The sequence below is a fragment of the Epinephelus lanceolatus genome, chromosome 11, assembly GCF_041903045.1.
Source record: "Epinephelus lanceolatus isolate andai-2023 chromosome 11, ASM4190304v1, whole genome shotgun sequence".
NCBI classification, from domain to species: Eukaryota; Metazoa; Chordata; class Actinopteri; order Perciformes; family Serranidae; genus Epinephelus; species Epinephelus lanceolatus.
Genome location: NC_135744.1, coordinates 3,071,456 through 3,094,842, shown reverse-complemented (window position 1 = coordinate 3,094,842; position 23,387 = coordinate 3,071,456). Strand labels below are relative to the sequence as shown.

General features: G+C 40.8%; 3 protein-coding genes across 3 annotated transcripts in view; 1 reads left to right on the top strand and 2 right to left on the bottom strand.

Moving 5' to 3' along the window:
* Positions 1-23,387, bottom strand: part of LOC117265969 (galactosylgalactosylxylosylprotein 3-beta-glucuronosyltransferase 1-like) — a 137,151-nt gene that overhangs the window by 66,582 nt on the left and 47,182 nt on the right. The window lies entirely within an intron of this gene.
* LOC144464618 (uncharacterized) lies at positions 12,276-22,302 on the top strand. The gene is made up of 3 exons (XM_078172133.1): positions 12,276-14,829; positions 15,003-15,131; positions 21,277-22,302. Exons 1-3 carry the CDS (start codon positions 14,763-14,765, stop codon positions 21,522-21,524), a joined length of 444 nt encoding a protein of 147 aa, XP_078028259.1. The 5' UTR covers positions 12,276-14,762; the 3' UTR covers positions 21,525-22,302.
* Positions 15,376-17,939, bottom strand: LOC144464619 (uncharacterized). The gene is made up of 2 exons (XM_078172134.1): positions 16,602-17,939; positions 15,376-16,212 (listed from the first exon to the last, which is right to left on the bottom strand). Exons 1-2 carry the CDS (start codon positions 16,927-16,929, stop codon positions 15,857-15,859), a joined length of 684 nt encoding a protein of 227 aa, XP_078028260.1. The 5' UTR covers positions 16,930-17,939; the 3' UTR covers positions 15,376-15,856.

Sequence of the window (23,387 nt, the reverse complement as noted above, 5' to 3'; positions counted from 1 at the left end):
TGGCAAGAAAACGAAAAGTCGCCAAAGTTTGTCACGCCCTAGCGGCCACGCCCCTTGGCATGGAGAAAAGCTTTTAATAAATTTTGATCAGCATGTTCTCAGGATGATCTGTGCCAAATTTGAAGTCGATTGGACGACATCTCTAGGAGGAGTTTGTTCAAACATGTCAAAAATTCAAATCAAAATGGCCGACTTCCTGTTGGGTTTACAGCATGGGTCCAAGAGGATTTTTTGCGCGTCGTGGAATGTTCTATAAGCCCACTCATTTTCATGCGTGCAGGTGAAACTCACAGGCGGGGCTCGAGGCACGAAATTTTCTAGGGGGCACTATGTCGCCATTTGGCCCCGTCCACATAGAACACTGCTGAAATATCTAATTTTTTACCAGACCAAAAGCGTGTGCCAATTTTGATGAGTTTTTGAATTTGGGATCGGGCCCTCGCTCCTCCACGCAACCGTGGGGGCCTGAGGCACACGGGGGCTGTGGCGCAAAGTGATAAGGGAGAAAAAACCTGGCAGGAGCGAAAAAACGCAATTTTTCGTTCATCCACCAGGGGCACTGGGAGTGTAACTAAATGTGTGCAGGTGTGTCCAGGGGTGGACTCTCATCACACGTGAAGTTTCGAGCAAATCGGACAATGTCGATGTACAATAGGGCATTTCCTGTTTCCACAAGGGGGCAGCATGAGCAAGATTGCCTACGAGCATATGGAGGCGTTGAGGGTGGGGCTCTTATCATGTACAGAAATTTTGAAGCAGTTTGGATGAATTATGTGGGAGAGAGAGCTGCTTGAATATGCATGGCGATGGATCAAAAATGGCAGTGCCATAGCAGCCACGCCCTTTGACCTACAGACATGCAGAGCACAACTTTTGATCAGCATGGTCTCTGGATGATCTGTAAAAAATTAGTAGTCGATGGGATGAAATCCCTAGGACTAGTTCGTTAAAATACAACATGTGGAAATCACGCCAAAATGACAAGTCAAAATCAAAATGGGCGACTTCCTGTTTGGAGTAGAGCATTGGTGCCAGAGACTTTTATGTGCATCTGGACAACATACACATGTGTACCAATTTTCATGTTCCAACTACAAAAAAAATCCTATGGGGAGGGGTTTTTCGAAAATTTCAAGGGGGCGCTATAGAGGCATTTTATCCCCCCCATGGGCGACGCCCCTATCAAATGTAAGAGCTCGCCATTCTTGACCCGTGTGTCAATTTTCATGAGGATATGAGGTCGCTGAGGCCATCAAAAAGCCAAATATATTTGGTGGCGAGGGAGGCGCCATAGCGGCCACACCACTTGACATAGAAAAAAGCTTTTAATAACTTTTCATCAGCATGGTCCCTGGATGATCTGTAAAAAAACTGAAGTTGATTGGATGAAATCCCTAGGACTAGTTTGTTAAAATACAACATCTGGAAATCACGCCAAAATGACAAGTCAAAATCAAAATGGCGACTTCCTGATTGGAGTAGACCATTGGTGGGAGAGACTTTTATGTGCGTCTGGACAACATACACATCAAAATGGCTGACTTCCTGTTGGGTTTACGGCATGGGTCCAAGAGGATTTTTTGTGCGTCTTGGCATGTTCTATGAGCCCACCAATTTTCATGCGTGTAGGTTAAACTCACAGACGGGGCTTGAGGCACAAAATTTTCTAGGGGGCGCTATGTCGCCATTTGGCCCCATCCACATACAACACTGCCAAAATATCAAATTTTTCGCCAGACCAAACGCATGTGCCAATTTTGGTTAGTTTTTGAAATTGGGAAAGAGGCCAAATTGGAGATTACATGTTCATAATAATAATAATAGTAATATACAGCGTGATTACAATAGGGTCCTACGCAGACCACTTCGTCGTCGCTCGGGCACGAATGAAAGCTGCAAGCAGCTGTGATCAGGCCCTCGCTCCCCCATGCAACCGTGGGGGCCTGAGGCACGTGGAGGCTGTGGCGCGAAGCGAGAAGGGAGAAAAAAACTGGCAGGAGCGAAAAAACGCAATGTTTCGTTCATCCACCAGGTGGCGCTACGAGCGTAACCAGATGTGGCCAGGTGCGTTCAGGGGTGGACCCTCATCACACGTGAAATTTCGAGCAAATCGGACAATGCATTAAGGATTAATACCAAGTTGATGTTCCGTGGTGAAGGATGAAAAGTCGCCGCCACCGTGGCAGCCTGCAACATGACAGGACAAGTGTGTCCCTGTGGAGATTCATCAACTTGATTGTCATGTGGCCACAAAACGTAGGTGATCAGGTCAGGAGCTTGAGGTTGGCGTTTGTCAGTGTAAAAGATGGCATTTCCTGTTTCCACAAGGGGGCGCCATGAGCAAATTGTCTACGAGCATTTGGAGGCGTTGAGGGCGAGGCTCTTATCATGTACAGAAATTTTGAAGCAGTTTAGATGAATTATGTGGGAGAGAGAGCTGCTTGAACATGCATGGAGATGGATAAAAAAAAGCCACACTCTGACCTACAGACATGCAGAGCACAATTTTTGATCAGCATGGTCTCTGGATGATCTGTAAAAAAATTGAAGTCGATTGAATGAAATCCCTAGAACTAGTTCGTTAAAATACAACATGTGGAAATCATGCCAAAATGACAAGTCAAAATCAAAATGGCTGACTTCCTGTTTGGAGTAAACCATTGGTGCCAGAGACTTTTATGTGCGTCTGGACAACATACACATGTGTACCAATTTTCATGTTCCAACAGGCATTTTGTCCCCCCCATGGGCGACGCGCCTATCAGATGCAAGAGCTTGCCATTCTTGACCTGTGTATCCATTTTCATGAGGAGATGAGGTCGTTGAAGCCATCAAAATGCCAAACGTATTTAGTGGTGAGGGATCGATAGTCACCACGCCGCCACATGGACACCATTAGACGTAGCTTCACAGCGTTCATAAGGTAGCTTCACCAACTTGTTCTGCATGCATTAGAAGTGGAATGAAGTTGATGCGGTCAAGTTTGTGGCATTAGTACATGTTAAAGTAAAAACTGGTCACTTCCTGTTACCACTGGGGGGCGCTATGAGTAAGGTGGGATATTATTAGCATTCGGGGCGGAGCCATCATCATGTCCAGCAAGTTTGAAGCTGCTGAGATCAAGTATGTGGGCAGGAGAGCCGTTCCAAATTCGATGGCAAGAAAACGAAAAGTTGCCAAAATTTGTCACGTCCTAGCGGCCACGTTCCTTGACACAGAGAAAAGCTTTTAATAACTTTTGATCAGCATTTTCTCAGGATGATCTGTACCAACTTTGAAGTCGATAGGACGAAATCCCTAGGAGGAGTTCGTTCAAATGTAAGTTGTGGAAATCGCCGTAATGAAAAAATTCATAACAAAATGGCCGACTTCCTGTTGGGATTTCACCATGACGTTAAGAGACTTTTTTGTGCGTCTCGGTATGATACATGTGTGTACCAAATTTCGTTTGCCTACGACAAACTAACCCCAATGGGGAGGGTATTTTAAAAAATTGTAGGGGGCGCTATTTCAGGATTTTGCGCCGACCATGTGCAACCGCCCAAAAATATCAAATTTCGGATGTGGCTGGACGAACGTGGAAAGTTAGAAGCATTTTCAAATTTGGGAAAGGGGCGAAATTGGGACACGAAATGTTGCAAGAATAATAATAATAATAAACAGCACGATTTCAATAGGGTCCTCGGACGACTTCGTCATTGCTCGGGCCCTAATAAACAGCACGATTTCAATAGGGTCCTCGGACAACTTCGTCGTCGCTCGGGCCCTAATAATAAACAGCGCGATTTCAATAGGGTCCTCCGCAGATGACTTGGTCGTCGCTCAGGCCCTAATAATAATAACAATAAACACCGCGAATTCAATAGGGACCTCGGACGACTTTGTCGTCGCTCGGGCCCTAATAAACAGCGCAATTTCAATATGGTCCTCCGCGGACAACCAAGTCGTCGCTCTGGCCCTAATAATAATAAACAGCACCATTTCAGTAGGGTCCTCCGCGGATGACTTCGTCGTCGCTCAGGCCCTAATAATAATAATGATAATAATAAACAGCGCGTTTTCAATAGGGTCCTCCGCAGACGACTTCGTCGTCACTCGGGCCCTAATAAATAATAAATAAATAATAATAAACAGCGCGATTACAATAGGGTCCTCACGGACGACTTTGTCGTCACTCGGGCCCTAATAAACAGCACGATTACAATAGGGTCCTCACGGACGACTTTGTCGTCACTCGGGCCCTAATAAACAGCGCGATTTCAATAGGGTCCTCTGCGGACGACTTTGTCGTCGCTCGGGCCCTAATAATAAATAAATAATAATAATAAACAGCGCGATTACAATAGGGTCCTAACGGACGACTTCGTCGTTGCTCGGGCCCTAATAAATAATGATAATAATAATAAACCGCGATTGGCCCTAATAAACATTCCTGGCATTTCAATAGGGTCCTCGCACCGCTAGGTGCTCGGGCCCAAATAATAAACGGAGCAGTTTCAATAGGGCCTTCGCCGGCCTACGGTCGGTGCTCGGGCCCTAATAATAAATAAATAATAATAATAAACAGCGCAATTACAATAGGGTCCTCACGGACGACTTCATCGTCACTCGGGCCCTAACTACTATGTGTGTTTTTGTTTCCCTTTTCTTCAGGAGTCTCTTCATGAGACGGATCCTCTGTTGGGTAATCACAAGTCTTAAAGGGGAGATATTATGGAAAAATCACTTTTTCAGTGCTTGTATACATATTTGGGTATCTGGGGTGCCTGCCCACCCATCAAGTGTGAAATTAGAAAATCAAGTCAATTTTTGGGAGCTCCCTATATTAGAAAATATGTCTTTAAATGAGCCCTTCAGATTTTGGCCAGCTTGTTTCATAACTAGCCGGCTAATTGTAATAGTACTGACCTCACACGGAGTAACTCCACCCACGAACAGAGAGCTACCTGAGCGAAAGATACACCATCTGTATTTTCTCGTAAGCGACGAACGAACTGCTATCACGGCCAGTGAGGCATATAGGGGGGAAAGTTAGGACAATTCCAAAAAATAGGTAAAAATAAATATAAAATTATTATTATACCATCATCATTAAGATTTTTTTTCAAATATAGTAATAAAATCAATGATCTCTTTGTTTTTACTTGATTTTGGCAGTAAAAGTTAAAAATCCCCATTGACCAAACAGTAAACATCTATATTGACTGACCACCCCCCTGTATCTGCATGAAATGGTTTGGTAGTAACATAGTAGCAGTCAGCAGTTGCACTAGAACGTTACAGTCATCATCATGCTACCTAGTACTAACAGAAAATCCGGTTTTCAAAAAAGGAAAGAGAGAAAGGAGAGAGGAGAGGCAAAAGAAAGGGTGTCAATATGTGACCTAGTTTTTCTCCAAGAAAGGTGGGTAGCCTATAGTCTGTGAGTGGTAGAAATTAACCTCTTAGCTTAATGTCCATAATGAAATACGCTAGCTACAGACTAGTGTTAGCCTACATTTCACTCCTTTTTAACCTACATTTAATCAGTGCAGGGAAATGTTTAGCAAGATATTCATATTAAATCAGTTGTCCCTGCCCATTTTACCAGACTCAACAACAGATGAGTCAGAAGCAGCTGCCCTGTCTCCCCATAACTTTCTCTTGCTCTTTTTATAACATTACAAAAAAGAAAATGAATTATTTTTCAATGACAGAAATTCAAACAAATTCTTTTTCCAGGTAATGATTATTATGAAACAAAAACAGCCTACAACTGTCTGTACTGGATGCTGGACTGTTGGAAACATTAAAGCCTCTGGAAACCCAAATCCACAATAGCCTTCTAACTATGTAATTTAGGGTCTTATGTACATAATATTAAACATGTAAAACAATTAGAAATCTGTTTCCATCCAAATTCGAAATATCTGTCTTTTAAGTTTTTGTGCATTCTTGAAATTGGGTTTGATTTGGCCATGGTTATCTCTGAGATTTATTATGCAATAAATTCCAAAGCAATCATAAATCATCAGTCAGTTGTCTCATCTCGCCCCCCAGTGGCAGCGCAACAAAACCTTTCTGCTCCAGCTAAATCTGCCTCTTTGAGTCTGAGCCAACTCCTCTTTCTAGTCTGATGTTTAGAAAATACAGATCGTAAACTGGCTGAACTGCTCGGCTGCGACCCAGCGGAGGCTCTGCCTCGGGCGGGCTCCCAGCAGCACTCGAATCAGGTTGACTGGCTCCAGAGCCCCGACAATCCGAGCCTTGGCAGCTCGTGGAGCTGCAGGAAGAGGCGGCTTGTGAGTGGCCGGGCTTGCCCCCCGGGCCCGGTGCCCGTGTTGCCTCGCGGGGAGGGGACGTAATGTGCACCCTTCCTCACCCCTAACCCCAACCCCAAGTAGTTAGCTTTGCTACGCATAAACATATCCCCAATCGCGGAGGTGATGCTACGGGAAACAACACAATTTTAGCCGGAGGGGAACATTATTCGAGGCGGGCCAATACTTAAATAAAACACCAGAGAGACGGCCGGCCAGCACTGGTCTCTCCCGCTTTGACGGTCGGTGTGTGTGTCAGAGTAAAGACATATTTAATCTATTAAGACTGGATGTGTTTGAATGAAAAAGGCTATTATCAGAAAAACGGAGCAGATTTATGTTTTCAATGAAAACGTATCTCAATGAAGAAAGGCAAAGTGCTAGCCTCCCGTTGATGACAAACAGTACAGTAAACTTGTAGATAACTCAAATATATGTAATAATTTAGGTGGAAAATGCTTTAAATTTCATGCAGCCTACATGCAGCCTCTCGGCTCAGCAAACGGTAAACAACCCCGCTGGCTTCTCTACGTGTCGCTTCCGTATGCAGTCAGTGGAGCCCAAATCAATACGCCGTGACGCTACGCTATACGTTTGCAGCCGGTGGAGCCTGGCCGTAACATTGCATGTAAAAGTTATGCTAACTATTCTACGAAGTAACATTAATATGAATCACAAAACATTTTGAAACGTACCATTCAGTGACCACCCGAAAGGAATCATTTTCAGCTTCTGCTTCATCCTCTGAATCATCAGAGGGCTCAAACATGTACGGCTCGATTAAATTTGTGGCAGCCATTGCTGAGCCAGGGAGATGTCAATCAAAACGAGGGAGCTGTCAATCAGAGCGTTATCTGCCACGCCCACTCTGTCCTGGCAAGTGGTCTAAACAGCAAAATGAGCTGTTTTTAAACTTGGTTTTTTAATAGTTATTAATGGTTATTTTCACTCAGACTTTTGTGGATGATTAATGAGACACTCGACTTTGATATAATATATGCATTTTTACTATTTCAAGCTGTGTTTCCAAGGCTTTAAGTAATCTAACTCAGCCTGTATTAAAGTTACAGGCAATAATAAAATAATCCAGTTAGATTTTGTCATTTAGATTGAATTATGGCTATCATTAATGTTAAGACAATTTTCCATTTTGGCATTTTATAATAAAAATTACATTTAGACTGTAAAAGATGGCCTTTAGCACATTTTTTATGGTGCCTTTTAATCTTACATCAAATAGTGATGCATACTGTATGCAGACTGTTGCACGTACAACTCACTAACAGTAAATATTGTACTGGTAGTATTGAACTACAAGAAGCAAGACAGCTGCAAGCCTTCAAAGTTAGAGTTATGTGAAGTTTTTAATGGGTCAGTTAGGTCCTAGAGATGTGGTGACAACAGCTGCGCAGGGAGGGCCCAATGTGATTTTTTTCTCATGGGGCCCAAAATTCCTGGCGCCGCCCCTGACCATGGCTAACCTTAAAACACCTAGGTGAAGTTAGTTTAGTTTGACGTTGGATATTCGACGGATATTCGCATATTCATTTTGGGTTCAACAGTGATTTCCACCTCCCTCTCATAAGTAGAGAAATTTCCAAAAAAATAATTTGGTTTTTAGTGAAAAAAGTCTATTTTTTTTCAGTATCTTTGACATTACTGGACCCAGACACCCCACACCAATGAAGAATGGTTTGTCCAAGTGGGCCTAATGAGGCACACCTCTTTTTAAATGGGTTCAGTACTCTTTCTATTTTATACCATTTTTTTTAAAAACAAACTCCATTGGTTTTCAGCGAAAAAAGTCTATTTTCTTTATTAGCTTTGACATTACTGGAGTCACACAGCCCACACCAATGTAGAATGGTTTGTCCAAGTGGGCCTTATAAGGCACACCTCTTTTTAAATGGGTTTAATGCTCTTTCTATTTTATACCAATTTTTCTTAAAAACAAACTCCATTGGTTTTCAGTGAAAAAAGTCTATTTTCTTCAACAGCTTTGACATTACTGGACCCAGACACCCCACACCAATGTAGAATGACTTGGCCAAGTGGGCCTAATAAGGCACACCTCTTTATAAATGGGTTTCATGCCCTTTTTCATAGAAAACCAATGGCGTTTGTTTAAAAAAATTGTATAAAATAGAAAGAACATGAAACTCATTTAAAAAGAGGTGTGCCTTATTAGGCCCACTTGGCTGAACCATTCTACATTGGTGTGGGGTGTCTGGGTCCAGTAATGTTAAAGCTATTGAAGAAAAAAAGACTTTTTTCATAGAAAACCCAATCAATTTTTTTGGAAATTTCTATAAAATAGAAAGTGTGTTTTTGTGAGTGTGTGTGTGTGTGTGTGTGTGTGTGTGTGTGTGTGTTGCTCATTGTTTTCTGCCAATGAGAGGGAGGTGGAAATCCCTGTTGAACCCAAAATATATGCAAATATCCATTGAATATCCAACGTCAACCTAACTTCACCTCGGTCCTAAAAACTAAGCACAGCTGTGCTGTTGTTGAATGCACAAATGCTCACTCCTCATTACATTGCCACTCAGCTAAAGAGGACATCAGAGCGAAGTGGATTAATTTTATTTATGACGGAAACGTCCTGGCTTCAATTGGCAAAAATGTCTTCGTGTGTGCTAACGATTTCACGTTGGACTGTTTCAGCCATATATACATAGACGCTGCGTTGACTGCTGCTGCTGATTGGAGTAACACGCCTACATGGCAGCCATCTTGGTACAGTGCCACTCGCTCCTACAGCGCATTATTTCTATTGGTGGTTTTCAGTCACATGATTCTGATGACGCGCGAAGTTCAGGTGCGGGGCAGGAAGTAGAACAGTGACTGGAAATGATGGAAAGCAAGTACTTGAAAGTGTTACATGAGCCTGCACGCAGCAGGTACAATCTAAAAATAGCCAAATACATAGGATACAATCCATACACGCCGAAGAAAAGCGACTTTTCATATCTTTTATGTGACTTGCCTGGTGTGGAGGCGATAGACATCACAAATTACCTCGTCCTCCAGACCTCCTACTACATCATAAGCCAAATGAAGGTGTACAAGAGTCTGGAGGCGTATAATTATTTCGTGTGGTTGGGCAACCTCGGATCCAAAGCAGCTCGCAATGATTGCCGTCTTGTTTTTTTTTAAATGTAATCAGGGTAAATTTGTCAGTACTCTTCCCATTTTTGCAGGTAAGCAACAAACAGAAAGTCCCACAATCCAGTGTCCAAGAGTGAAGCAAGGATCAGAGACTTTTTGCAAACTACCTAAACCGCTAACTGCATATAGGACCCCAGAGACACTGCAGCTACTTCCAACAGAGTTGCAGAAAGCATGCGAGAATTTCAGACTGGAAGAGCTTACTCGGTCCCAGGCCCACGCAGTAGAGGAGGAGACCAGAAGCCAAAGCTCATCAAAACCCTGGGTCAGCCAAAGAGCAGGAAGAATAACAGCCTCTAAACTGAAGCAGGTTCTACAGACTAGTCTCTCACAACCATCAAAGTCCTTGGTCAAGTCCATATGCTACCCAGAGGCACACAAGTTCTCTACAGCTGCGACAAGGTATTGATTAGGGAAAACTGAGGGCTAGGTAAGGACATCCACAATTGACATATGATGCAAAGAGGGCTGACTAGCAGTATGGTTAAGCTTTGATTGGATTTTGCCTGATGCTGAACTCTGGGCGATATGGCACTGCTGAAAGGTTTCTGAGTACAACTCCATTGTCACAAACACACATTGTTCTAACGTAACCAGGAACAATAACGTGTTAATCTTGTATTTATTTGTTATTACTGTATTATTTTTTGTTTTCAGTCTTGTTAAAAGTGTTGTTGTCCCTGGGTCAAGGAGGAAAGAGGGGAGGGAGGGAGGGAGGGAGGACAAAATTTTTAAAGAAAGTATGAAATATTTTAACAATAATATGTTTAATAACAATATGTATTTATGTTAAGAGACAAATAACACATGTACATGTACAGTATATAAAAGGCAATAGAAAGTTGCGAACACTTATATTGTTTTGGCCAGAGTCATTCAACTGTGTTAGCTGTCTCTTCTCCAAACTGTGCCTTAACAAGACAACAAAAAACTATACCAGACCTTCTATTGGCATGGGGGTGAGTAGTAACTGAATTAGTTGCTCACTCCAGTGGAACAACAGAGTCTGAAAGATTGGTTAATGCACAGCAAATAACGCCTATCTTATCAATCAGTGCCAATGAATCTCCTGCTTTTACTGCCATGTGTTCAATGGGCATTGCCCTACTCTGCAGAATTAGGTATTTTCTTCTCACTAATCCGATGATCCTTTCCACATGAATACGGACATTAGCAAGTTTTCTTGTTTGTTCAACCTCATATGCAGATAGCTGATCCTTCCTTTTTGTGAAAGCAGGCATCTTCACTGAAGCACAGAAAAATCCTACACTTTCACCTATGTTAAAGCCACGGTCTGCCAGAACATTGTCCCCCGGCAACAAATTCTCCAGAATACCACTCTCTTCAGTTATCTGCTTGTCACTCACTCTCCCTCCCCAAGCACGAGAGATGTATGTGACATATCCTTGAGGAGCAATACCAATGAGAAATTTCAATCTGTTGTGGTGTTTATAATTGGACCAGGTTTGTGCTCTTGCCAGCAAATTTGAAGGCCTTCCAATGAAAACTTCATAACAGTCCACAATTACTGCAAACTGCAAACTTACTGGCATGGTAGCTTGCAGCACCTCTCACTCCGGCCATTCTATTATGAACTCTATGATGATGTCTTTAATGAAGTGTGTCAATTATCTTGTGCCAAATCCAAGGAGCAGTGGAACAGGAAATCTTGAATCTGAAAGCCAAATCTTGGGAGTGGAAGATTTAGTCTAAACCGAATTAATCAATCAATCAATCAATCAATCAAAGACCAAAATGATCTGTTCAAACTTAGAGAGTGCGGTCAAACCAGTAGAGGTGATGTATGGCTCACATAGTCTTGCATCAAACACTTGCATCAAAACTAAGAAATTTGGCAATCCTGTGTAAAATTTAGTCTGGTAAGACTTTATATTAAGGTACTCTAATAAGTGCTAATTAATGCTTAATAAGCAAAAATTTACAGTTAATGAGCACTTATAAGACGGTATAAGATGCTTATTAACATTAGTAAGACTAGACTAAGTGTTTATTACAGCATAACTGACTGAGTTGTTATTGCTTATAGGAGCTTTATAAGCACTTAATAGAAACTTTGGTAACAGTTTATAAACCTATACTAAATATTAATAAGATGTCTATTTACATTAATTATAATTTATAGGGGTTAATTAGGGGTAATAAAATAATAACCACATTTATTCCTGTTTTATAAGACACTATAAGACCCTTTAAGATGAAATTAATAAGGTGTTTATTAACATTAATAGCCCTATTCGCACGGGATTAGTATTACCTGGGGACGTCTGGTAATTTGTAAATTACCCCCCCATGTCTGTGTTTCCTGCGGTGCATTCGCACGGGATAAGCGAAGTCTGTATTTTACTTGAATTTACCAAGAGTACCCAGCTGCAGACAAGATGGCGGACAAGGGCACGGCCATATATCCAGTCCATACCGGAAGTCCATACCGGAAGACAGGGTTTTTTTGTTTTTTTCCCCCAGAAGTCGGTTTTAAGTCTGTCTTTTTTATATTATTTATTTCAGCAATAAATTTACAAACTTTGAAGCAACCAACAATTATAAATATTTATATACATACATATATACATATATATATATATATATATATATATATATATATATATATATATATATATATATATATATTAAAATAAATAATAATAATATTAATAATAATAATACAATTATTTCAACAATTATTTTAAATACAATCATGTTTTGTTTGGAATAACATTGACCTCAACAAGTTAAACCCACAAAAATTGCAGAAAATGAGCAAACACATGAATTTTAGTTGGATTAATTTTTAACAAAGATTAAATAAGGTGAGCACTTTCATTTATTGGGCTACAGTTGCAACATGCAGATTACTATCAGGTCATTCAAAACAACTGAAAACCATGGACACAACAAATGTCATACTTACTCTTACATCAGTATGGTTAATTGTAACTAACTATTAAATGAACGTAATAATTAGATTGTCATATTGTCAGATGTATTCTCTTATATTTCAGGAACACATGTAAACACAATATTACACTGTTGTACTGGCAACATAAAGAAGTAGACTTGGAGTTCTCTTTTTTGTGAACAGGTTTTTATTCCAGATATCCATATCAATCTCAAAAGTAGAAAAAAAACAAAGAAAAAAAATGGAAAAACAGTAAAATAATCTATTTGTTTGGTCTATAAAATGTAAGAAAATGGTATAAAATGTCAACCACTGTTCCACAAATCACAAGATCCCAAGATGCAGCCTAAAATGTCTTGTTTTGTCCCAAACAAATATCATTAAACATTACTGTTAAATGTAGATGTATATGATCTCAAACAGACACTTCTCAACAACCATGGAAATGAACTGCATTTTCCGTATGGTTTTTCAGGTGCCTCTGGATTGCACTCTCATTTTTGGTTTTAAATTCGAGAGGACACCCAAACTCGGATGGTGAAAGGGTTGTGTGCCCCAGACTGGCTTTGTCACTCAAAATAGAGGGGTGCAACTGAAAAAAGGAGAAGTCAATCAACATTGATAGCTGGAAAACATACTGAACATCAACCATATTTTACCAATCTAAAGGACTCATGGTGGAGGAGGCATTACAGCTATTTATGTATGTATGTATGTATGTATGTATGTATGTATTTTTTGCAGACACCCGGGGCTATGTATACATTATTTATCTGACCCAGTTAACCCTCGGGGATCGCTCATGTCATATACCACGAGACGACTCTCATTACTATTTATAGAATATCTCCAGGAAAAAAAAGATGTATAGAACTTGATTTAGCAGTGCAGGGTTGAGGTTATACAGGTATTACTACACAAGGAGACCAGGCGAACCAAAAATTGGGGAAAATAATGGCTTGTGTGCAGTGAGTGTGTGCACAGATGTTTTACACCACAACACACCAAAAAGCAGAGGAACACATATTAACCCCGCTGCAAACTACACATCTAAATTAACCAAAACATCAAGCGACGGCAGTAATAGTCTCTGACCAACATTAACACTGTTTACACACAGACATTGATGAAAGGGAGCACAACAGACCTTGAGCAGCTAATGTTAAGTTAATACCAATCATGCCCTTGTTTTTACACAACAAATGTAGCTAAACCCACCATCCGGTGGTAGTAATTTGTGCATGCCGAGATTCCCCACATAGACGTCCCCCTAATGATTCAATACATTACGTAGAATTGCATCTTAGAGAATATAACACACGTGTTAAAAGATAATGAAGATGACGGCGCGTATAAACGCAGCGGCTTGGTAGTCTATGCTAGTGCTAGCTACTAGCTAGTACTGCTAGTGCTAAGTGCCAAACAGAATTTCGTTGTACAATGTACAATGACAATAAAGTTGTCTAATTCTAATAATTAAAAGACTTGTTCCCTTACCGCTCTTTCTCTTAGTCGTGCGTGTATTGTTTGCATTCTTCTCTTCGTCTTCTCCGTTGTTCTCTACCTCTTCTTGTTCGGCGAATAATACACACAGACCAACTTCCGGTATGGACTTCCGGTATGGATTGGATATATGGCGGCGCCCATGTCCGCCATCATGTCTGCAGCTGGGTACCTCTCGAATTTACTGACATTACGGCCAAGATGATGAAAATACTTGACTGCAAGATTAACAGTGCATCAATCTTCACAAGAAGCTTACACCCTTTAGTGGCGCTAAGCTATGAAGACCAATGCAGACAAGTGGGAGAAGAAAAAAAAAAAAAAAAAAAATTGCTGTGTGGGGTGAGCCACATTACCAGAGGCAATTTGACGAAATGGTGCACAATCACACCGTTTGGGAAAATATCCACAAAGAACTCCTGCTCCAGTGCCCGTCTATACAGGACGTCAGAGACTGGATCAAAGTCAGAGAAAGGTTGGACTACCTTCAAAGAAAGTACCGTGACTGCCTCAAAAACAACAAGAGGACCGGATCAGAGTCCATCAAGTGTCCTTACTTTGAAGAACTCAACGCGGTTTTAGGTAAGTCATAAAATTCAGTCATAAAATTGTGGTTCAGCTGCGACAGTTAGCAAGGTAGCTGCTAGCGGCTAGCAGTTAGCTCGTTAGCTTATGCTAGTGTTAATGTTAATTTGACTTTACGTTAATGATAACGTAATGATGTGACGCTCGTAACATGTTTAGCAGTTTGCTACCTGACAAGCAGAATGGCAATTTGACTAATGTTTAAAGTTATCAAAATGCCACTTATTAATCTGTTGTAAAGTACGTTAGCTTTACTTTTGTTTTCAATTGTGTTTTCAGGTTGCAGACCTATGAACAACACCGGGGAAATCAGGATGGATAACGGGGGGAGTTCAGAAGATGAGGCATCTGAGTGTTGTAAGTACAACAATATTTTACAGTAGGCCTGTAGACAGTGTAATGTTGTAACACTATATTGTGCTGTTAATTTATATGTTTATGTAGCTTATCTTCTATAGCTCAATGAAAAAACAATAGAAGAATCATCAGATGATTACTGAGTGACCTTGCCCAATTTTGTCTGTGCTCAGCAGGTGGATCTGGGAGCACTGAGCTTCTGTCAGACACCTCAAGGGAAAATGATGCTGAGGATGATGCAGCCAGTGAAGACTCTGGGCTCAAAGCACCACCTCCACCTACTGTTGAACCAAAGCCACAAGGTGAGCTCTGATATTTAGCAGGGGTGGAAAGAGTACCAAAAAAATCTACTCAAGTAAAAGTACTGTTACCTCGATGAAATTTTACTTAAGTAAAAGTAAAAGTACTGGTGTAAAAATCTACTCAAGTAAAAGTAAAAAGTAGCTCATTTAAAATGTACTCAGAGTAAAAGTTACTTAGTTACTTCTTGGGGGGGTGTATAATCTCTCCCCATGCAATAAAAAAGTACAAAAACATACACAAAGCTCAAACTCACTTTTTTATTAAAGAAAACACATAGATCACAGATAGATCCAGATTACAGTTCCTCCTTAATTACTCAATGAACTTGCTTTTTAGTTTGAACAGGAGCTGGTTTTCAGGACTCGGCACCATCAGGTGAGTCAGAAATAATAATCAGAAATAGTATCATTGTTTTCAAGTTGCACCGACGTACCTGTTGCATATTCAGGTGTACAGAGATACACATGTATCAAAAGCTGCACAAATAAATCTGTCTTTTCACTGAGTCTTTTCACTGATAACCAACAGAAACATATGGAAAACATCTCGAAAACACTCCAAAAACACTCAGTCAAACCTCAAGTCTAAAAATCATAGATCTCTGGATGAACCATCTCCAAGTGAAAGCCAATTCTTTCTTCTTCTAGGATTTTTGACTGATTTTTTGAAGCACTTTTTACACCGTTTCTTTCTCCTCCTGCTCTGCTTCAGTTCCTCATTTTAATTACTCAGTGAACTTGCTATTTAGTTTGAGCAGGAGCTGGTTTTCAAAGTTAGTAGAGTTCATTCTAGCTCGGTTTGCAGTGAAAAGCAGTCCAGCACAGCTGAAGAGGCGCTCACAAGCAGCAGAAGCAGGTAGGCCAATGTTGAGTTTGAGAGAGAGCTTTTTGTTGAGAGGAAAAGAGTTCAGTAGGTCCATTTTGTCTGAAACACAGGCAAGAAACCCATCTAGCTCACTTGTGCCTTTTGACTTTTTGGACTTCAGTGATGAGAAGAAATCGTCCTCATCTGATGAGTGGCCGACATGCTCCATCTCATCCTCTGTCATGAGCTCAATGTGGTGCTTCACATAGGCCAAACCTGTGTTAAGTGACAAATACACACAAAACACATAGAATATATCAGACATTTAGGCTTTCATTTATGTGGCAACTTAATTCATCATAATGTTGCCATTACAAAAACCAAAACATTTTCTACATTCATGTAGACAGGCTCATTATTTTGTTGCATATATGATATTGGACTAAGCCTTCTTAAAGGGGGCAAAAATGTTTTGCTGCTGGCCCTGTGCACAGCAGTACACTGCTTTGCTTCTATGCTGAAGAAGTGGAGACTCCTCTTCTCCAAACTTTGTGTGAGGTGACCAGCATCTACAGTAGGTGATACACTGACTATATGTAGTTTATACATCCCCCATTAATAATCCAAATGATACCTTTAATAATAATAAGTGATGAAAATCATACCTGCTTCTGTGACGTTGGCTTTCTCAGTCCAAATGGTCTTGAATTTTGGCAGAAGGATTGCTGCAGCTATCAGTTCAGGGTCTCCCATCATCCCACCAAAGTGCTTCTGGACACCAACCTGAATGGCTCTGATTAGTGGTAGGCACAACTTGCAGGATACTTCCAGTCGTCCAAGTTTTGCTTCTAACTGGAAGATCACTGGCAGCAGCCATCCCATGTGTGTGTTCGTCTCTGACTGAAGGATGTTTAATGCCTTCGTCACAGGCTTCATCACGGTGCAGTACTGGGTCAAGAAGGCGATTTCAGCTGGACTCAGCCTATATGACATAAAGCAAATATAAACAGATAAATACTATGTTTTAAATTAGGAGTTTGCCACAACCAAAATTCACAAAATGTCAGAAATTCAAGTCAACACCCCAAAGCCAAACCACTCTGTACTAAGGATTACCAGCAATCAGATGCTTTATTTACCCATCTCACTAGTACTACTAATAATATTGATACTTTGTGGTTATTTTTATGATATCAAGTAAGTCCACTCATGTTCTATTCAGACTGTACTCTCAATGTGTGTGTATTTATGTACTATTCACCCTCTGTGTTTTATGGAAAAAGGTGTAATTGAAAATGTAATGGAGAATGTGTGAGAGAGTCATTATTTCAAACTGTGAATAGAGCTTACATAATGTATTCCATTTCAGGAGTACTCACATTTTCACCTTGAATTTCTCACAGACATTTCTGATGGCACCCTCTCCCTTCTCGTGTATAATTTGTATGATCCTCTCCACAGCCATGTATGTGGAGTTCCACCATGTTTGATTTGGCCGTATGAACTGGAGGTTGCATTCTTCTTCCACAGTTTTTGCAGCCATGTGCAACCGACCTGTTTTGTTCCACAGTCCTTGGCATTTCCCAAAGGCTGCACGTGATAGCCGTTTGTATGTATCATTCTGTTCTTCTGCCTTGGCAGCATCTGTTGTGGCGATTAAGTTTAACAGGTGACATGCGCACCTTTGATGAGGAGGCAGTTGGTATTCAAGACCGTTGTTTTCTTCCAGGATGTTGAATATGTCTTGATGGGTGACTTTGGGCTCTTCTTCAGAAGAGTCTGACTCGGCTTCCATGGACGGGCTCTGCTCCCCAAACACGCTGAATGCTTTGATAAAATTTGACCCGCTGTCTGTTGTGGTTCTTACAACTTTTCCCCTTAACCAGTACTGACAGTGAACGTCATCAAGGGCACCTGCTAGCACATCGAACGTGTGGGACCCCCTCAACCCCTGGCATGCAAGTGCAGCGGATCTTCTCTCAAATGTTTCTTCATCTTTCCAATGACAGGTGACCCCTATGAAACTTCTTTGGTGTGCTGTCCAACAATCGGTGGTAGTTGCAACATAACTGACTCCACTGAGGTGTGACACCACAGCCTTCTTCATTTGAGTGGAAGCTGCCTGTATTCTGGCCCGGAGAGTGGGTCTGGAAATGAGAAAGAGTAGACTATATCATGGATGGGTCACTGGCAGACTTTAAGTGTGGTCCCAGATCACCTGGTTTTATCCAGCATACAGTCAGGTCCATAATTATTTGGACAATGATACAGTTGTCGTCATTTTGGCTCTGTACACCACCACAATGGGTTTTAAATGAAACAATGAATACCTGCTTAAAGTGCAGACTCTCAGCTTTCATTTAAGGCTTTTTTCAAAAATGTAGTATGAACTGTGTAGGAATGACAACCATTTCTTCACACAGTCCCCCGACTTTAAGGGCTCATAAGTATTTGGACAAACTAACAAAATCATCAATTAAACAGTCAGTTTTAATACTTGGTTGCAAATCCTTTACAGTCAATGACTGCCTGAAGTGTTGGACACATAGGCATCATCAGATGCTGGGTTTCTTCCCTGGTGATGCTCTGCCAGCCCTTTACTGTAGCCGTCTGCACTTCCTGCTTGTGTTTTGGGTGTTTTGCCCTCAATTTTGGCTTCAGCAAGAGAAACGCATGCTCAGTTGGATTCAGGTCAGATGATATGACTTGGCCATTGCAGAACATTCCACTTCTTTGCCTTAAAAATGTCTTTGGTTGCTTTTGCAGTATGCTTCAGGTCAATGTCCAACTGCACTGTGAAGCATCGTCCAATGAGTTTTGAAGCATTTGGTTGAATCTGAGCAGATAATGTAGCCCCAAACACTTCAGCTTTCATCCTGCTGCTCTTGTCAGCAGTCACATCATCAATAAATACAAGAGAACCAGTTCCACTGGCAGCCATACATGGCCATGACACAACAGTACCTCCACCATGCTTCACTGATGAGGTGGTGTGCGTTGGATCATGAGCAGTTCCTTCCCTTCTTCCTTCTCTTCTCTTCCCATCATTCTGGTAGTTGATCTTTGTTTTATCTGTCCATAGTATGCTGTTCCACAACTGTACAGGCTTTTTAGATGGTTTTTGACAAACTCTAATCTGGCCTTCCATTTTTAAGGCTAACCAATGGTTTGCATCTTGTGATAAACTCTCTGTATTTATTCTAGTGAAGTCTTGTCTTGCTTACAAGAGCATCAGGATGAAAGCTGAAGTGTTTGGGGCACCATTATCTGCTCAGATTCAACCAAATGCTTCAAAACTCATTGGACGATACTTCACAGTGCAGTTGGACATTGACCTGAAGCATACTGCAAAAGCAACCAAAGACATTTTTAAGGCAAAGAAGTGGAATGTTCTGCAATGGCCAAGTCATATCATCTGACCTGAATCCAATTGAGCATGCGTTTCTCTTGCTGAAGCCAAAACTGAGGGCAAAACATCCAAAACACAAGCAGGAAGTGCAGACGGCTGCAGTAAAGGGCTGGCAGAGCATCACCAGGGAAGAAACCCAGCATCTGATGATGCTTATGTGTCCAACACTTCAGGCAGTCATTGACTGTAAAGGATTTGCAACCAAGTATTAAAACTGACTGTTTAATTGATGATTATGTTAGTTTGTCCAAATACTTATGAGCCCTTAAAGTCGGGGGACTGTGTGAAGAAATGGTTGTCATTCCTACACGGTTCATACTACATTTTTGAAAAAAGCCTTAAATGAAAGCTGAGAGTCTGCACTTTAAGCAGGTATTCATTGTTTCATTTAAAACCCATTGTGGTGGTGTACAGAGCCAAAATGACGACAACTGTATCATTGTCCAAATAATTATGGACCTGACTGTATAAAATTACTGAATGAAAAACATTCACCAATATATCTATCTATCTATCAATCAATCAATCAATCTTTATTTATATAGCGCCAAATCACAACAACAGTCATCTCAAGGCACTTTACACATAGAGCAGGTCTAGACCACACTCTTTAATTTAATTTTAAAGAGACCCAATATTAGAACAACACTAGAAGATTTTTTATTAGCCAAAACCTAATAACTTTTTGGTGCATTTTTCAATGTGTTAATACACTCATAAGCAATTTCAACGCATATCATAGCAATAGCATAATTTTGTGTGAAATTAAGGAATGAGTCAAATTTGATTGTTTAAAATGAAGCTTACTAGCTTTACTACCAAGTAAGCTAACGTTAACTAGCACTATAAAGCCGGCTGCTAACACTGACGTTAGCATACCATGATTGAGTAAAGTTATTAATTGCATGGATCCATGATTAATTGCATGTAACGTTATTTAGCTTCACGTGAGGTTATCTTACCTGTACATGCTTGCGCAGGTTGGAAGCAGAGTTTTTGTAGGTGGATAGCTGCGTCTCTTTCAGCATACAAAGTTTACATTGCATGATGAAATTGTTCTCATTCGCGGACTTGAACTCAAATAAGTCCTTTAAGTATGGCCAGACATTGGCCTCACGTTCTCCGTGCGTGTCTCTGTGTCCCAAATTCGACCCTTCTCCATCGACATACTTGTCTCCAACCACACACTCGTCTCCATCCGTCTCCATCCTCTTTTAGCTAAAGTTAGCTCCTCTGTGGCACTGGCACCAACGTCTTGACGTTTCTGACCTTCTGGCGCTGCAGTTGTCCAGAGCCAATCAGATGGACGGTTACTGGCACGCAGACGCAGTGCAAGTTCATCTATTGTTTTTTTTTTGTTTTTTTTTACTTCGTGACAGAAGCTATTTAAAATGTAGTGAAGTAAATTACTTCCAACAATATGTACTTAAGTAAAAGTAAAATTACTGATTTTAAAAATTACTCAAAAAAGTACAAGTACACAAAAAACTACTCAATTACAGTAACAAGAGTAAATGTAACTCGTTACTTTCCACCCCTGATATTTAGTAATGTTCTTGTCAATTCTATAAGATGTATTGATCTTTTTGGATGTGGAAGTTCAATTGCATCATTCTGTGAAATTTGAATCAAATATATTGGAAATAACATTTCTGTAATGAGTTCATATAAAAAAATCATATATTGCATACATTCACTTATTTCTGAGTGAATATGCTGACTGAATCAGTTCAGTCACATATTCATATCCAATACACTTTTGAAATGTGCTGAAATAAACAAAACTGATCTTTAAAAAATTGATCTTTGAGGAACCAAATTGTTGCAGAGGGAATGGAAATTTAATTGAATCACTGCTGCATTTATTTTTCCTGTTGTTGTTTATAGTTTTTATCAATTCAGTTTGCTCAAAAAATGTTTTGTTTTTATAGCACATCGCCGAAGAAAGGCGCGAAAAACACAGATAATGGAGGCACTGGACAAGGGTCTGGACCATCTCGCACAAAATGACAACACCCATGACTACGAGAAGGGGCGGCTTAAATGGCAGAAAGAGGTGGAGAAAAATAGAATGGAGCTGGAGAAGAAACGTCTTGATTTTGAAATGAACAGGATGGAAACAGAGGACAGAAAAGCGAAAAAGAACAGAGTTAATGCTTCAGCTGTTTCAGTGCTTTAGGCCCCCACCCCCTTTTCTCACATTATATGGCGCCTCAACACTTCCCTTATCCACCACCTCACCAAGGTCCATCAGCTGAGAGCATGGACTTAAGCCCCATAGCATCCACAGCCCCTGGACCCCCTGCTCCAGCAGCACATCTGGTGCACTACTATAATGACTCACCCAACTAGTTTTTTATTTGTGCCTAATCACTGTGCAGGAAAGCATTATGTCATGTCTTTTAGACATTAGAAATTCAGGTTGACTGTTTAAATGCAAGTCCTAAGTTGTGACAGTTCACTGTTTTTTGTTTTTGGTGTTATTTATTTCTCAACTACAGGAGAGCAATATTTTGCACATTTTTTATGTGTTGAGGAAAAAGTTTAAACAACCAACAAGTTATTTTATAACGAAGTTGAAATTGAAGTTTACAAATGTGCCTTTTTATTTGAACAGGAAAGCATTTTTTGCACATTTTGTTTTTTTTTTAAGAAAGTATTTAATTTTATGTAAACTGAGAAAAGTTTTATAACAAAATTGTTCTAATTTTTAAAAAAAGTAATCCACAAAATTAAAAAAAAAAAAAAAAGAATTTGAAACTGAATGTGAATTGTAAAGTTCAGAAATATGGTCTGCACTCAATAAATTGAGTTTTTTTTCAGTCTCACATGGGTCTTGATTGCATTGTGTGGATATGAGCTACCAAGGCCTCCCGGATGCGCTCTGCTGGGGAGAGAGCAGGAACATCAGGTGCAACATGCTGCTTTCGTCCTGCCTCTGGCTGCTCCAACATGTCTTCCTGGGGTTCCTGGTAGGCAACATTCTGCATCTCACAGAAGTTGTGCAACACTATGCAAGCTGATACAACGTATTTAACATTTTTTGTTTGAAAATCATTTCTCTTCATGATGCATCGCCAGAGACCCTTAAGGCGGCCAAATGCATGCTCGACATGGATGCGTGCACGGCTCAAGCAGGCATTGTAAGCTGCCCTTGGTCCCCTCGCTGTACCCTCTGGGAATGGCTTCATTATGTTGCTGGTCAAGCTGTAGGCAGAATCGGCCACAATCAGGACAGGTATGTTGACCCCTTGGATGTTCCTGGTGACTGGAGGGAAAAAAGTGCCATCCTCCAGCTTGCGGCACAGACGGGAACACTCAAAAACATATGCGTCATGGCACTTCCCAGGCCAGCCAACATCGAAATCAAGGAACTTCTAAGTGTGGTCTACAAGTCCTTGAAGGAGAACACTGTACCATCCTTTTCTGTTGTAGTAGTCAGTGGGATAGCTCTGTGGGGCAATGACAGGGATGTGTGTGCCATTCAAAGCACCACCACACATGGGGAATCCTGTCTTCTTCTCAAAACCTGTCATGATAGCTTTCACTTCAGGGACAGTTTTTGGCCTCTTCACATAAATCTTTCTGAGTTTGCTCAGGGCCTCACATACTTCCCAGAAGATGTTGCAGGCTATGCTGACCCCAATACCAAACAGATTGGCAACATCGTGAAACTCAACATTACTGTCAAGCCTGTAGATGGTAACTGCAACCCTCTTCTCTAACAGCACTGGTTCCAGCATGTTAGTGGTTTGAGGGTTGATGTATGGGCGCAGCTGGTCACACAGTATGTTGAAGACCTCAAGGGCATTCTGAAGTTGAGGTACCAGTCTTTCTCCAGAAATTTCTGGAGCACCTCTGTTTCCCAGAAGGAATGGCCTCGCACCCGTGGTGTTCTTTCAATGTACCATGCATCTGCTATAGAAAAAAAAATGGAGGGCAGTCAGTATAAACATGTTGTCAGTTTGCAGTGTTGATATTTTACTGAAGTAAATAAATCCCTTATCCCTTATAATAAATGGAAGTTCTGAAAAACTGTTGG